Consider the following 17,318-nt stretch of genomic DNA (forward strand, 5'->3'; position numbering starts at 1 on the left):
ATCTGGACTGTGCTTTCATTTTATTTTGCTGCGTCTCTGGATTATTATACATTCCGCAAGAAGAAAACCAATTTTCTGTAGTTCACCTACTTGCAGGACACTACCAATAGTCAGTCACTACCATAGGTCTTCTATGCAGTATTTCAAACCAGAAATCCATGACTTAGGATGAACTGACAACATAGGATTTCAACAGATTAGTTTAAACTGTTTCTTGTTAAACAAATGTTTCTTCCTCCTCACTGCTTATATTAGGAAAAGGTGGCTGTTTCTTCTCTAAAGGAATTCAGTTTTCTCCCTTACTCTAACTGCTGATAAAACATTTTGAGAAAAATAATATCTTATCTCAGGAGTTTTAATCTTAAAACAGGAAAATTCTGTTCGCAAATAGGAAAATTAATCTGATTTTCCCACTGCAAAAATACAGATAAAAGCAAAACACATTACATATGGAAATGCCAAAAACCAGCAAAAGGGGCTATTATACTATATGACATTGATTTCTTGATCTGCATTTATTTATTCTTCTGCTTAACAGAAGAGAATATTACAGAGCATTCTGTAAGCTGTTAAGACTTGGCCATCCCTGCAGATTGATCTAGTACTGCACCTCAAATGAGTTGTTTGGGGTGAAAGTGTTCTTATCTGACTCTGTTGCTGGAGATGTATCTGCCATCAAGAGATGGGGAAGATAACTGTGTTTACAAAAGTGGGTTTCAAGAACATGCATTACAAAGACACTCACATATGGATACAGACACACACTATCACAGTACCAGTAAGTCATTGTAACCAAGCTTTTAATGTAATTTATAAAAAAATAGAGTTATTTACATTTGCAACTTATTTGATGGCATCCTCTTTTATTACAACATTTGAATCTGTACGGAAATGACACACTAACTAATTTGAGAGTAAACTTCTCAATGATAAGCATAACAGTACAGGAAAAATATTTAAAACACTTCGAATTCTTGTTATTTTGCAGCATCATACAAACACATTCTTTAAAACACATGCACACTGGCTTTACAGTAAGCAGAATTCCCTTCTGGATTAAGGCACAGAAACTCTGCCACATTTCTAGGGCAGTCCCACATACTTACATGTGGCATTTCAAGACATAACCAAAGGAATTACTTTAATTCCAATGGGTTATAGCAGAATGTGTCCACTTACACATTTTTAAGAAAACTCTGATCAAAGGGACCAAAAGAAAAAAAGTATGACTAATTGCATAGTTGCAATAAACCAGACCCATGAATACAAAAGCCATCAAAATATATTATAAATCTATCTGACTTTCAAAGCTACTTTAAAATACTATTTTGCTTTACAATACAAATAACACTGTTTGGGGTTAGTTTGTAGAATTGTATTTTGGTCCATGCTGTTAATTCTATATCATTATATTCCTCTTCCATTAGTTTAAAAGCCTCAGAACAGCAGGTCCTCAGGCAGTGGTAAGAATGATGAAGCCAAGTCTTAGACTTCAGCTGCTGCAGTCAGTTCATTAAACCTCTAATTTCAACCACCTCCATTCTTTACTGCTTTAAATAATCTGCCCTCAGAACATTAAGTGGAAAGAATGATGAGGGATACAGATTTAACACTGTTAGAGATGGGAGTTTGCCCCATCTTCTAGTCCTGAGCTGATAAATCACAGCTCTTAAAAATATCCAACCCATTAAAAAAAAAGATCAACAATAAGAAATCCTCAATTTAGTCTGACTATGCAGTAGTTCCACATAATCTGCTGGCAGTAGAAACTTCTTTGGTGTCAGAGTCAGGTCTTCCTGAAACCACAAACGGCCAAGTCTGAAAGCAAAAAAAAAAAAAAAAAAGGTATTTCATATTAAAAGAAAGTTTATCCTCGTATGAAACTGGAGCTTTATTACTGATAGATGTCTAACTCTGGTTCAGTTGAAAACACGTCATCATGTTTTAGTCCCTGTGGGAAGCACAGAGAGAGCTGAGTTCCTCTAACAAATATTTTCATTACGTTTTTCATTATAATTAAAGGCTCCACAGAAGGTTTGCAATAGTCAGCGACACTGTTCACATCCAGCAATGCAGTATTTCTCTTGCTTTGAAACTCTTTGCGTAATTTAATAAATAAAAAGCAAATAAACTAATCCAAAACAATCACTCTGCTGCATATAAGAAAACGTTTTACCCCTGTGACAAACATCGGGCGTTTAACTTTCTACCGATGAACTCATGACGCTCTGCTTGTGTTGCGGGCCAGCCGGCAGACCGAGTTACTCCTTTTTCGGACACTAAGCTTGCCTAATGCCCGAGGAATGTAATCTTTAGGGTCCCCTATTCTGACTCCCCGGGACTGACACACCCGCCATCACCCAAAGCCAAGCGCGGCCCCGGAGTCGCCCACGGTGCGAGGGCCGCCGGGGATTTGCGGAGCAGCCAGAGCCCCGCCGCTCGCAGGATGGGTACGGCCTGAGCCCTGCCACCCTGCCCGGGGCACCGGCCCCGCGGAGCTGCCCCGAGCGGTGTCCGGGGATTCTCCGCGGGTGCCCCTAGCCGCATCCCGCCCGCCCCCCGCGCCGTACCAGGTTGACGGGATGGACGTAGCCGTTCTCGTAGCGGTCCTCCTGCAGAAGCTGTCGGAGGTGGGCGATGTAGCTGGACGCCAGGCGCAGCGTGTCCAGCTTGGAGAGCTTGGTGTCCGGCGGCACCCAGGGCAGGCTCGTCTTCAGCCGGGAGAACGCCTTGCTCAGCACCCGCATCCGCGCCCGCTCCCGCGCGTTGGCCGCGTTGCGCTGGGACTGCTTCCCCTCGGGCGGCGGCCCCCGCGGCCCCGACGCCGCCTTCTTGCCCCCGGGGCCGCCGCCCCGCGCCCGTTTCCTCTTGCAGCCGCTGCCCGCCGGCCCCGCTGCGCAGCTGCCCTCGCCGTCCTCTTCCTCCTCTTCTTCCTCCTCTTCCTCTTCCTCCGCCGCCGAGGAGTTGTCCCCCGAGGGGTAGAGCTCGCCGCGGGGCTGGCGCTTGGCCGGCGGCGGCGGGTAGTCCAGCTGCAGCGCCCGCAGGTCCATCTCGGGCAGCTCCTCCGCCTCGCTCGCGGAGCCCGTGGACATGGCCCCGGGCGGGCGGCGGGGAGGCGGGCAGCGCGGCAGGCGGGCGGGGGCGGACGGCCGAGCCGAGTCGGCCCAGAGCGGGGCGGCCCCGCCGCGGAGAGTCCGTGCCGGGGCGGGGGCGCGGGGGGGCGCGGAGGGGGGATGCGCCCCTTGACAGCGCTATATATCGGGTGTCCGCGGAGCGAACCATCTGCCGGCGAGGGGAGGAGAGGGGCGCGGGGCGGGGGTCGGGCCCTGCGGAGCCCCTCGCCGGGGGCGGTGCCTCTCCGCGCTGGCCCGCGGTCCGCGCGGGGCTGGTGCGGCGGTGCGCAGAGCCAGACCGCTGTGTGGGGGCACACACACGCGGGCGGGGGTATACCAACACGCGGGATGTCTCAGTGTGTGTGTGTGCGCTCTTGGGCGTCACGCCTTTCCCACTGGACAGAGCCTTCTCCTCTCCTCGGAGATGGTAAAATATCACCAGCGCTGGTCCCGCCAGTGTTTGCGCGGGGAGGAGCACCGCTCCCTGTCTAAGGGCTAAGCGCTACCCGTGACTCTGCTTCCAGCCCACCTACACTCGCTCTTTCTCTTGCCTTTCCTTCGAGGGTATGGGATTTTACCATCGTATGAAACCCGGTGCAGCCGAGCGGTGGGGCAGAACGGGGCCCCAGCCCGCTGGGCTCTTCCTCTGCCCGCCTAGCTTCGGGAAGCGACTGTGCGGTCCCGGTGCCCCCGCTGGGGCGGGCGGAGGCAGCAGGAGACGCTGCACTGGGGACTGCGTGTGCGATATGTGGGGAGCAACGCAAAAAGTCGCTGGGAACGTGCCTACTGTGGTTTGATAGCGTCCCTAGTTTCGGGTGAAACTCCAGACACTTGTCCGAGGGTTTCTCCTTCCTCAGAGCAATTAATTAAAACCCATTAAATTGGCTGTGTACGCCTCCCTGTCACGGAGCAAATTAAACGAGAGCTTTTCGAGCTGCTTGCAGGTTTTTTAAACAAATTCAGTAGTTCAATTTTTATTATAGAGTCCACGGGTGAGTGGAGGACCTCACATCCAATGGAAATGCTGACATACAAGTTCAACAGAGGCATAAATAATAAAAAAGAAATATTAAAAAATCAGCCATCAACTTGTATCCCTCACACCTCCCCCAAAACCTCCCTTTTTCGCATGAACTAGCGTTTAGTTCCTTGTTGGCTTTCACAACTTGGATACGATTAACCAGAATAAAAATGCAATTCTCAGAGAATAACCTAATGACTACAACAGGTGGAAAGATCTTATCCCGCAGTTTCTGTTCACGGTTTTTCCCTTCCATTTCTTTCCCGCCCGAGCGGAACCCTCCCGGCTGCTGCCACACAACTTTCCTGGCACCGCCGGCTGCCTTTGACCCCAGAGCTCTGCTCCCCTTCCCACCAGCCCTGCGGGCTCGCTGGGTCCGCTTAAAGCTGTGCAAACCCCGACTTCACCCGCTGGGGCTAGAACCACATCAGAGCCGAGTTTAATGGCAGCCTTTCCAAGTGAAACTTGACATTTCTTGAACCACCTATACAGGCAGCTGATCTTGCAACTGGATCTCTTGAACTTGGTTTGACACTACGATAGATGCTCAGGCTGGGTCCCACACGCTGCACGGTGAAAGGGCAGCACGCTGGACTTGGGGGTTGCCCTTTCTCCCCAATTAGACTGCATTATCCACATATATATATATATATATATATATGTAAGTACATAAAGATACTGCAGGGGAAGAGATATAGGTTTACTTTTTCCCCCCATCTGGGTTGTTTATACAGGTGCAGGCTGAACGCTTTCCCTGCTAAAGATTAATGGAAGAAAGTACTGGATTTCTTTAAGCAAAAAAGAAAATGGTGCCCAGTCTTAAAAGCCACAATGCCAAACCTCCCCTTTCTTGCCTACCTTTGCCTCAGCGAATTAATGGTGACACATAATGGACACCTTGACTCATTTAATGAAAGGACTAGGGGCAGAAAGATGAGCCAAATTCTCAGATCCTCTTTGCCTACTTCTTGGTTAGTAAAGGAAATGGGAAATGCAATGGAGTACATCTGAAGTCAGAGTTTACTTCGGATTTACACCCAATGTAACCCAGCAGACCTGACTCATCTATCAAACCGCTAATTTCTGCGACCCTGACAAAGATATCATTTTCAGGAGAAAGTCTTTGATGGGGCCCGGGCATTACATCATGCTTCCATTTGTCAAGATTTTGATCCTTTATGATCTCTGTGAGGTGAGTAGGGTAAGCCCCTGGTATATCAAGGCAGCATTTTATGCTTTACCATTATCAGGTGCAGTCCCTTTCCCCTTTCTCCGTTAAAAGATAAAACCACGAACTGTACCCGAACTCCGAGGCCAGCATCCTTCCCTGTTTCACGGTCTATCCCCACACACTGGGCGAGGTGCAGGGGCAGTCTGGGTTTGCAAAGTGGGGTGTGCGTGTGTAAAGGGATAGCAGCAGCAGCTAGAACAGCTCCTACATGGGAAGAAGCTGCAGAGACTGCCTCCCCCGGGGAGCTTTGCCTCTGGCACCGTTGCTGGCACTGAGGACACCAAAATCAGCTTTTCTCCACTGAGGGGATATCCCTGAATTGGGGAGTCTCACGGGGGCGGAGTGGGCTTTTTGTCCTCCCACTTTTCAACCAGGCATTTAGGTAAATAAATGCAACCAAACAAAGAGGAGTCCACGAAAACCAGATCTCTTCTTGACTTTTTGCAGCGAGGGTGTTTCGTGCGGCAGTTGAGGACCGGCGAGGGCGGAGAACATCCCCGGACAGGCCGAGAGGCGCCTGTGCCCGGGAGCCGCCGCCCCCGCGACAAAAGCGTGGCCCTAACAACCCGGCGGGTGCCTGAGATGAGGCATAGGGGTAATAATCCTCTCATTCCTTCCTTAAGTTTAAGAATAAATTATGACAAAAAAGCAAAAGAGAAAAAATGACCGGAGGCCAAGTCTGTAAAACGTGGGTTATCTCCGAGAATGGGAGGGCGAACCGCTAAAAGCCTTGTGTCTTTCACCCTCATCCTCTGGGGTATTGGCAGCGACAAAGCAGGGTGGAGGAGGGAGATAATGTGTTCGCGATACAGTGCTTTAAATGCGGCTTTTCTTTGGCATTTGTCCTTTCCTCGAACTCAGCTGTTACCGAGTTCGCCTCACCTGAAACGCGCTACGCTTTCTCAGAAAGACCTAGATGTAACAAGGGCTTTTTTATTCATTTTTCCCGCTGTGATGAGAAAGGCGGGATGTTCTGAGAAGAGGGCAGCGGCTGACAAATGTGTTCGCCTTCATCTCTTCATAAGCATTTAGAACACACATCCAGGCTGTGTGAAGGGCGTGCAAGGCTTCTGCCACGAAGTGATGGATGATGGAGATGGTTGGTCTAGTAGGAAAAGCAGGTGGATGAATTATAACCTTGGCTTAATGCCACTTAGAGCAAAGACGACTCTGCTTGGCTCAGATTGCCCGGTAAAGGCACCGAATGAAGGGAAAAGTGTTTGATTGTCCCTCATTTTTCCAACAACCTTAAAACGCCTGTACCTGGAACGATCTTTGCTACAGCCCCGGGTACCCTGTCCTTAGCCAGAAGACTAGCACGGCTCGAGGAACCATTAAAGAATTCCCTTGTTTTTTTTTCGTTTTACTAAGGTGACAGCCCCGTGGTGCCCGTGTCCTGGAGCCCTGGCAGCCGCCTCTCTGGGGACACTCCGTGTGAGCTAGGCTAGGGGATCCCGAAGTCATCACGGGAGAAGGCAGAAACCAAGCAGTTACTGGAAATGAGTGTGTATGTGTGTGCCTGTGTGTCTGTCTGTGTGTCTGTGTGTCTGTGTGCTTTAGGAGCAGGATGGACTTCCCTAAAAATGGCTTTCCACCATATAACAAAATCAAAGACTACTCTGTGGGACAACCCACGTCAAATAAAGCAAAGGGGAGATGATAAATGAACCAGTGGAAGGAAAACAAATAAAGTATTTACTAGAATTTATTTTGCCTAGAGAGGGCAAACTTTGCCATCAAGGGGCATGCTCGATCCTTCACTCAGTGAAGGGTCTACAAACCGAGGTTTGTAGACCCTTCACTAAGTGAATCATCCCTGCGAGCTGGGGCTGTCCCGTTTCTCTTCCCGAGAGCCGGCGGGGCGGCCTCCAGGTGCGGGACGGGCAGCGCTCTCCTTTGCCGTCGGGGGAGTCTCTGCTTGGGCGATCGGAGGAGGAAAACCTCGGGTCCAGGAGGAAAACCTGGCCAGAGGGTGTTTCTGGGCCACAGGAGTGAAGCGAGTCACTGGCGTCCTGCGGCTGCGGGGCTGCTTTTACCGCCTGGCCTGCGGTGAGGGTTCGTGCTTCTCGCTCAGCAGCCCTGAGCATAAGCGGGGACCTGCTTTTAGATTTAAAATCAAAAAGACCAAGAAACAACTCTTCCAGCGTCAAAACCCCCAACCCGACCAACCAACCCAAAATCCACCCACCAAACAAACAAACAAACAAGACCCCCCACGTTTGTCATTCGAGCCGCTAATTGACCCAAAGGGGATCCCGCCCCACAGCACGAGAGGAGCACATCTTCCCCAAGGAAAGAAACTGCTCCCTGTTGCTTCTTCTCCCCGGCATTTCTAGTGCAATAACCCTAACGAGACATTATCGAGTGGGATGGCTGCTTTGCCCGGATTTTGACCAGCAGTGAATTTTGCTCAGGTATCCCCAACTTTCAGCGGGATTTCCCCAGTGGAATAGCCAGGCAAACTGTCTAAATACCTCCTGGCGCCAGAAGAAAGTTCTCATGTAATAGATACCCGTTGGTGTGAGAACACGGATTCTGCTCACTTTGTCAATCAGCCGGGGGGAGGAAGGGGATTGAGGAGGGGGAGGTGGGGGTTTCCTTTAATTAAAGAAGAAAAAAAGAAAAAAAAAGAGAAAACAAGTATTTTTTAATGGTGCCAAGAGATATGCAATTGGTGAAAAAGGATCAGAATTAACGGTGGTGTTTCAAGCCCAGTTTATTTCTTCTCTTGGAGCAAATTAGCTGGAATAACAAGCAAACATCAGGCAAGAGGAAACACTGTGTTAGTCTCCTCCTTGTGTTTCACCCTGAGAGGGAAGCCCACCAGAGCAAGACGGAAGAGATTGGGGAGAGATAACACCAGCACAGCACTTCATTATACTTGAACGCTCCAGCACGCTCGTTGCTTTGGCTGGGCTGCAGCAGAGCAGACGGAGGAGTGAGGCTGCCCTAGGAACCGCTGGTGGAGGCAGTGAGGGCTCTCAGCCGGGACACACAGCCGGTGAGACAGCTTTGGGGACAGCAGGAGGAAAATCACTGCCCAAAGTTATCCAGAATCAAAGAGAACTACGTCACTCTGATATCACGTCATTAACAGTATTCAGGGCAGGTTGTGAAAGGCACACAAGGCTTGCAGACCGGTCACAGCAGTTCAGTTGTTGGTGAAATTATTTTCTGTAAGGAATAAATTTCCTATGGAAGGCACTTAGGCAGCCTTCTGAACACCAGGCAGGGCAGCTGCCACACCTTACCTCACCAGCACTCAGGCTCCAAGTGCTGGCAGTATTGGGATGGATGCTTTTCCTCTTGTAAAAAACAGCATCACTTTGTTCTTTGTTGCCCCTCAAAGAACACTGGGTATCTGGGTATAATATTCCTTTTTCCATCTATTTAAATTGGTGGACTTATAATGAATCTAGGTTTTAAATTGATAAAATTACAAGTGACAACTTCAATCACTACTATTCTGGATCTGAGACAGGTGACATGGCATGGTTCTGACAACGGTTTTTAGATTCAATAGACATGGTTCTTCTAGGTTGCAATCTTGATCTTGATCTTACTGCTGTGCATTCTGCTTCTGTGTGCACTTGACACAGAGACCCAATATAAAATAAGGGCTGCACTATTTGGCTGCTATTGGCAGAAAATGAAAGAGTAAAGTGAAAGCTGAGTGACTCCAGGTCTGTGGAGAACTGATGAGGCATGGATACAGCAGATATATTTATTGCTGTACTTGGAGGAATGATCACCGGGTTCAGTGAGTTCATCAGGTTCCAGACTTGTAGTAGGATGTGGATAAACCTCCGCCCTCAAACAGATGCCTATAATCAGTTTTTCAAATACTGAACACTCCTGTGAGTGAAATAGGTGCTTTAAAAAAACCTCTGACATCACTTTATGGTAAAAAAAATCAGGCTCTTGCATTCCAGACAAGCAGAAAGGAACAACCAGACCAACCAACAGACTTTTAAAGGTGTAACCATTATATTCAGGGTTGTTATTGATCATATAATGGAAAGACAAATAAAGTGCTCAACTTGCTTATCTAACAGAGAATTCCAGGAGACAGTAGAAAGGATACAGGTATGGTTTATCATACTATTTCAAAAATAAAAGCTTCACAGTGGTATCCTGTGAAGGACTCCTCCTGAGTAGAGACAGAACTCAAAAAGAAAATGCTGCAGAGATTTATGTAGTCTCAAAAGATTGTTATTTGTGTTTGGAAACCTCTTTGTATTATGAAAATTATATAATGACAGAAAGGGAAGGATCTGGATGGTTAATTTATTAATTAAATAATTTATTATTTTGGAACAAATATATCTGTTGTACTATAATGGGGAGCAAAGCCTACATCCTCAGCATAAGTAGAAACATTGGAAGTCGAGTCCAAACACACCTTACAATGCCTTAAGTGAAACATTAGATTGTTTTTATCAAAAACATCTGAAAGGTTGAACAAGTTAAGGTTCATCTGGTGCCAAACTAAGATGTAGGTGAAGATAGATGATGGCTGCAATTCCCTGTAAATAGAAGTAGTCACTGGTGGTAATGATGGATGATTTCCAGGGAAGAATTACAGAACTATTCAAAGGGATGTTTCACTTCAAGAATATGTAAATAACTTACTTTTTGTTTTTATCCTACATTAAAAGAAAAAAAAAATATAGTTTCCATCTGTCTGGAGCAAATCCAGCTAAAGTGAGCAGAATGAGGTTGCGTTCAACATACATAAGACCAGTCCTTGACATGATTTTACGTAAATCTCTGTAGTTTAAGGGTGATAGAAAGATTAAAGGAGGGCATGTTCTGCCATTCTTTACCTCAAAATAATAATGTATTCAAGATACATAGCTAGTGTCTTTTTACTTAGCTATGTGTAGCATTTGAGATATAGATAAATTATCATAAACCTTGTTTAGGGTGCAGTTAATCTTAATTGATTTCAGACACCTCCATGTTTGGTATCACAACTTAGATAGTTAGGAGTGAATGGCAAGAGTTACAGTTTGTAGGTCAAAATGTCACCTGTTACATTTGTTACATGAAATGTCAAAATGTGGGAGGCATTCTTAAGGCAGCCTAATGAAATAGTGCACTGGCATCCATTTCTTTCTCTGTGTTCTTTAGATGAACAAGATGTCAGTGCTTGGGCAGTTTCAGGCAGATGCAGAGATCATGCCTGAAGTGTAAGGAAATATGATTAGAAAGACCTTTCTTAGGAGAACTTTGCCTTTCAGCAGAGGTGAAGATCAGCAAGCGCTTAGGCTTTGTGATGTGTCTCTCTTTGTGTTGTGTCTCTATAATGCTATCATGATCAGCAAAACTAGAGTAGAGCAGGCTGTGTAATAAAAGAACCCATTACTTTTATTCTTCTTCTGGTTTCTCACCCCATTCTCACTGTGCTGAATAATTTTTTCTCACCAAGATGATGTTGTTCAGCTTTCCAAGCAGCCATGATGTTCATTTTCATTCATGATACCCTTTAAAATGTAAATTTGGGAAGAATAAAGTATTTGGAGTAGGATAACATATTCCACCCTCTGTCTTGCCTTTTAAGCACACCAAAAATTAAGATTATTTTTAATTAAAATGACAATTAATTAGGACAAAAATGATATTGAGTTATAGGGTTGATTCAATCCAGTCCTGTCTAAGTTGCTAAAAGCAAACGTCTAGAGAAGTGCATTTAAAGAACAAGAACTGAGTGGCAGTCCTCAGAAAACTCTCTCCACAGCAAATAATTTGAGTTTCAATAATTTTCTAAGTGAAAAGTTTAGTATTTAAATGTAATGGACCCTGATAGATTTTTCTTCCATGAGCTGACTTTAGAATCCATGTCCACTTTTACTGCCCCAGTATTCTGCAGCAAAGCCTAACTAAATACACGGGGTGACAAATTTCATTAACTTAAAAGCAGAGTAAGGGTGCATTAAGAAGCTCATAGGAGACTCAGACTACTGCAGAATATGCTAAGCCATATGTGCAGACTGTGTTGTCTGCATTGAGCGTACATAGTAAGTCCTGTGTGCCGTATTTTCTGTGAATATTGCATTGGGATTGGGGCAGCGGTGTTGTCGCATCCATCTCTGGACAGAAGACAAATTGACAGCTGGTTGTTGAGTTCTCATTCAAGCTGTGATCTGGGACAGAAGTCATAGATCATTTAGTTTGGAAAATAGCTTTAATTCCATTAAGTTCAGCTATTAACTTAGCACTGCCAAGTCCACCACTAAGTGTCACGTCTACCCCTCTTTTAAATACTTTTAGGACTCAACCACTTCCCTGGGCAGCCTGTTCCAATGCTTGCCAACCCTTTATGTAAAGAAATTTTTCCTAATATCCAGTCTAAACCTCCTCTGGTGCAACTCAAGTCCATTTCCTCTTGTTTTATCACTTGTTATTTGGGAAAAGAGACTGAGCCTCATCTTGTTATAACCTGCTTTCTGGTAGTAAATGTCTTCCCTGACCCTTCTTTTCTCCATATTGAACAACCCTAGTTACCTCAGTTGCTCCTCACAGGACTTGTGCTCCAGACCCTCCACCAGCTCCTGAACACACCTCAGTGCCTCCATGTCTGTCACGTAGAGAGGGACCCCAAACTGCATACAGGATTTGAGATGTGGCTTCACCAATACTGAGTACAGGGGGACAATCACTGCCCTGTTCCTGCTGGCCACACTATTGCTAATCCAAGCCAGGATGCCATTGGCCTTCTTGGCCACCTGGGCACAAGCTGGCTCATGTTCTGTTCACTTTCAACCAGCAATCCCATGTCCTTTTCTGCTGGGCAGATTTCCAGGAACTCTGCCTCGAGCCTGTTGTCACCCAGAGGCTGGAACAGTCCTTGTCAACCTCATGGAAGTGGCCTTGGTCTATCGATCCATCCAGATCCCTCTGTAGACCCTTCCTGCCCTTCAGCAGATCAACAATCATATAGGAGTTATTTAAATCAAACAAAAATATAAACATTTTTTCTCTATTGTCTGAGTATCTTATGGGTTTATAGAGGAGGTCAGGAAAAGAAGTCCATTTTTGAAACTAGTACTTTTCTATATAATGGGACATCTGATCTTCCTGTTACTGATCTCTTTTGATATGGAACCATAGAATCATAGAATGTCCTTATTGGGAGGGACCCACAGAATCATTGAGTCCAGCTCTTGGTCCTGCAACAGACAGCCAGCACAAAGTCTTGACTCTAAAGCATGTAAGCATTCTAGCTCTGCAGGAAAACAGTTGAAAATCTATTAATTCTGTATGTACAATCACTTACTCATTTTTCTTGTACAAAGCTATCAACAACTAGTATTCTATAAAATGTGTATCACTTTTGAGTAGGCCATCAAAGCATATCTGAACCAAAAAGTCTTCTAGCTACCCCCTTTCAAATGTGTTCTTCTAGTATACAAGTAAGCTGGAAATAAGCTTACTTCTCCAGACTCATCTAGAAACAAAGCAAGTAGTTAACTATCCTTCATTCTGTATGTAAGCTTGTTCTGAGCACCTTCAGTCACTCTGTAGATTTGGCAAGCCACAACACTTGATTAGGGGCCCAGGCTGCTTGGCTTCCTCTTCATCCAGTGCTGCCACCAACACATCTGTCCTTGCAGCCAGGAGAAACTTTCCTGTCACTGTCTGAGGTTTGCAATTCAGGGGATCACACATAGAGATCCAAATGGTTTAGTGTGCATGGAGAATCACTTACATGGCCTGCTTTGTTTTGCCGCTATTTCTGCCTAAAAAAATCACAGCACTTTATTTTTGGTAGCAAAGGACTGCTGTATGTTAATATCCTTACTGCTTTATATTTCAAGATCCAGAAAAGTCCCTGTCCTGTTCAAGCTGAAGCCCACTGATTTTTCATTGCTCTCTTTAATGGGATGTTCTGGAGCTGGAAGCAGAGATAATTCTCTCATCTGGTGTAAAACTGCTGGTAGCCAAGTCTGGAGGATGACCACATGGAACAAAGTAAAAAAACCCAAACCAACAAACAGACAAACAAGCCAGAAAGTAGATGCTCTTCTTGCAGCTTGTTTTACTGCAATCAGATCTTCACTGATGTTTACAAGAACATTTTAGTTGATCCAAGGGAAAATTTTAAAGCTTCGAAAATATAAATTGTTCTTGAGAGAAAGCTTTCTGGGTGGCAGTGGTAAATTTGCAGACCTCTACAGGCCTCTCAAAAATCTTTTTTAAATGAGTGAAGGAGATTTCCATGGCAAGTCAGAGGAGTGAAAAAGGAAGAAAAAGTGTTGAGGAGCTTTGCCTGACATCACTGACACATCCTGTGTCTGAACTTCCTTTTTGTAGTTATCCTTCATGAAGTCCTAAAAGCGGTCCATAGTTTCATTCGGATTAGGAAATCAGATTTTAGAAGTCACCACTTCAAAGTGTTACTCAGTGAGTGGGCAAAATTCTTTTAATTTCACCCCTTTTTATTCATTCAGGATTTTTATAGGAATAATTTTTGAGCAGCAAAAAAAGAATTATTATCATTAAATGGTAAAAATATCAATATTAAATTATGCAGTCTTCTTGAAAGAAGTGAGATGTGACAAGTCACTTGTGGGATGACTTGCATAAGTACATTTCTATTGCTTCTCAGGAGAAAAATTAATGGCATACTCTCCTCAGAATTTTAGCTACAGAGAGAACCTGAACAGCATTGTCCTCTATCTCCACCCCCTTTACCTCCTCTTTCTTGATGGCTAACATCTTTACTGAAGACACAAACCTAGAATGATTTGTGGGCTACTAATAATGACCTATCTATTAGTATCTACAACTTCTATTTTGGATGAAATTAATAAAATTAATCAGACATAATTTTTGGGAAATTGATTATGGTAAAAGTGAAATATGAAATACAGAAAGCCATGATTAAACAGCTGTAGAATACATTTGTATTTGTGTGGTCTAAACAAATGAGGAAATCAAGAGTCAATATTTCTCCTCACCTCTGTCAGTTTCATAAGATGAATTTTCCTTCTGTTACTTCAAAATTAAAAAATTATTTGCTGGATTGGAAAAATTAACATTTGGCTTGGCTTGGGTGAATAGCTGTGGTTATAACAAGTGTCTTGCCAAAAATCAATTTCCTATGTCAGGTCTAGCCAGAATGGACATCAAAAACAGCTCTTGAGGAAATCCAAACAGTAGCTGTTACATTTAAAAAGGACTCCAGTAGAGCCTCAGGATGAGTAATGTCTCTAAACTGGATGCATCTTGCCTTCTGGAGATGAGTTTCTTTTTTTTGTAATACTCTTTTGCACTCAGCTTGGCTGAGAAGAAAGCTTTCTAAACCACTGTTCCTAATATAAATCTTTGACATATGCACATCTGTTTGTCAGTGTGGTTTCATAAGTTGGTTTGGATCCCAACAGTAGTCTTATTCCTCAAAATATTTTGTCATCAACAAAGATTTGTGATGACACATGAAACCTTTTTCAACACAAAAATCATCTCTAAGTCAAAATAAAATAGTACAGAGTGCTGAATTGAAATGTCAAGCCAAAGCTTAAAAAGCCTGTCCTGTTTTAATTTTCACGGTTAAGTAAACCCTTGTCTCTTTTCTGGCTTCACAAAACTTTCCTGGATTGCATTTTGTGACTGCTGAAAGAACAAAATTTCTAACATTCAGTTTGTTTTCTCAAGTGGTGTCCCACATCCAAATCCAAGCAGGACATGTTTTGTGGTTGCAAGAATATTATCCATAAAGCCTTTGTGGCTGGTTGTCTTGTCAGATCTACGTTACATTTCCAAAGTGGTTCTGGAAACAAGTTGTGATTTTTGATTATCCATTAATGTAAATTCTAACATGTCTGCTCAAACTGTAGCAAGCCAACTTGGCTTAATTCAGTTCAATGGAATTGTTGCATGTTGGGGACCATCCTGAAACTTCTGTAAAGACCACATTATCTGCTCAGACAGCAAATCCAGAGCCATAGTCTCAAACATAGCTGGAATACATCTTAAGTATTCTTTACATCCAGGCCTGAGTGCTTGCATGACTCTCCTCCTTGCTGGCCTTCAGACAGTGTGCAGGTTGCCCACATGGCAGCCGTATAAATACATGGCGCATCTGGGACCACACCCATCTTCCCTTTTCTCTTGAGTCTCCTCCCTCAGAGTGGTGCAGACACAGTTTATATGGCCTGGTATCTCTGCTTTTTAATGTTTATATTTTCTTTGCTACCAGAAGATAAATTTATTTTTTCCAATTTGGACAAATAGTCAAACACCTTTTGTGGCACCTCCATGACTCTCACTGAGGTCAGTGCCTCAGTGTTGTCTGTATCTTTCAAGAGTCACTAGTGTTGTCTGTTTCCACGTCCATACATGTTCATACTTTTACAGTGGTTTTATTTCTGCATTTTACTTTCCCTAGTTCTCATGTGGAGATAATTTAGATCTCTCCAAGTTAGCCAGATGGATTCTATGACAACAGGTGGATTTTTGGAAAGAACATTAATTTTCATTCCTGCACTAAAAAAATGATTTTAGTGATTTTCTTGGTTATACAGACATGGCCAGCTTTTTAGAGAGTAACTTAATGAAAATGTGACATGAAATCTATGCAATTTTTGTCACCCTTGTGTTTTCAGTCTGTTGCATGTCTTCTGCTTTCATTCTGCTTTCTCTTGTCCTGTCTGGGCACACACAGACAGTTCTCATTCATTGATTTCTATCACTGATAATGGTGACTTCACTATTACAAACTCCCTCACAGTTATGAAATGTGATGTCACGCTCCTCTGCTTGTACTGTTATTTCTACACAAGACAAGCATATTGAGCTACTGAGTACTGGTGTGTAAATGCACTATCTATGGACAGTATCATTGTGCTGGCCTTCCACAGACAACTGTGTACTTTGTCAGCATTTCATCCTCAGGACCTACTTAAGATTTTGTATATTTTCACAAGCAACTTAAAGAAAAACTCATGAGGAAGCATCACTAAGCACTTGTGGAACTCTAATAGGAGTTGTGTTTGGTAGACAAATGGCACCATTTTCAAATTACAATAAACTATTTATCAAGGAGATGAAGGAAATGCACTTAGGACCTGTGGCTGAGCTGATTGACAGCTAATGCAGTAGTCAAGTGTGTTAAAAATTCATTGAATACTGTGGCAAAAGGCATCCTCCCTGATAGGACACTTTATCATCCTATCTTTGTTTCTTGAGGATTTTTATATAAATTCACTCAGTTTCTAACAGATATTGTGTTCCCTACATTGTATGCAGGTCTTTTAGTTCGTTATATTTTTGGCAGGAAGCCTTTTTAATGTTTATGATGTCTTATGTTGCTTTCAGGACTACGCATACATCTCCTGCAACATGACCAGCCTCAAACTCATATACATTGTGTTAGCAATATTCTCCATGTAACCATTGCATGACTTTTCCCCAGGGACAAAAGACAGCAACAGAGGTTGATAGGCAGCTTAAAATGCCACTGACCATATGAATAATAACATTAATAAAATAAAATTATAGCTCTTACTTTCTTTGGCTTGGAAGTATTCTTTATTGGTTTCAGGAGGCATATTAAGGATTATGGAGTTAAGATTATTTTTACTTGAATGCCTATTAATCAATTACAGGAGACAAAGCTTTGCTGCTTGTACAAAGTATTTTACCTTATTAGTGCAGGTGTAAACAGAAGTTTTTTGCCTTCTTTAGGAGACGTTTCTGCTGGATGAGTTGAACACCAGTATAACAACTCTATTTTACTCTTAATTCATGATGTGCCTTGCTTATTTGGAGCTTGAAAACGTTTGGAATATCAACCCCTCATGGCACTGAAGCACTGATTTTCAATAAAGTTCAAAATTATTTGCAATGATTCCTCCAACCTCTATGACAATTGCTAGATTTTTCTGTGTGAGCAGTAACTAATTCTTAAACAGATACAACTTTTTTCTCAGAAAAGGGAACACTCTCG

General features: G+C 43.9%; 1 protein-coding gene across 1 annotated transcript; it reads right to left on the reverse strand.

Annotated features, from left to right (window-relative positions):
* Positions 1-783: 783 nt before the first annotated feature.
* MSC (musculin) lies at positions 784-3,114 on the reverse strand. The gene is made up of 2 exons (XM_059862148.1): positions 2,571-3,114; positions 784-1,818 (listed from the first exon to the last, which is right to left on the reverse strand). The coding sequence occupies exons 1-2, from the start codon at positions 3,090-3,092 to the stop codon at positions 1,732-1,734; spliced, it is 609 nt and encodes a 202-aa protein (XP_059718131.1). The 5' UTR covers positions 3,093-3,114; the 3' UTR covers positions 784-1,731.
* Between the last annotated feature and the right edge of the window lie 14,204 nt (positions 3,115-17,318).

Source organism: Haemorhous mexicanus, chromosome 1, assembly GCF_027477595.1.
Source record: "Haemorhous mexicanus isolate bHaeMex1 chromosome 1, bHaeMex1.pri, whole genome shotgun sequence".
NCBI classification, from domain to species: Eukaryota; Metazoa; Chordata; class Aves; order Passeriformes; family Fringillidae; genus Haemorhous; species Haemorhous mexicanus.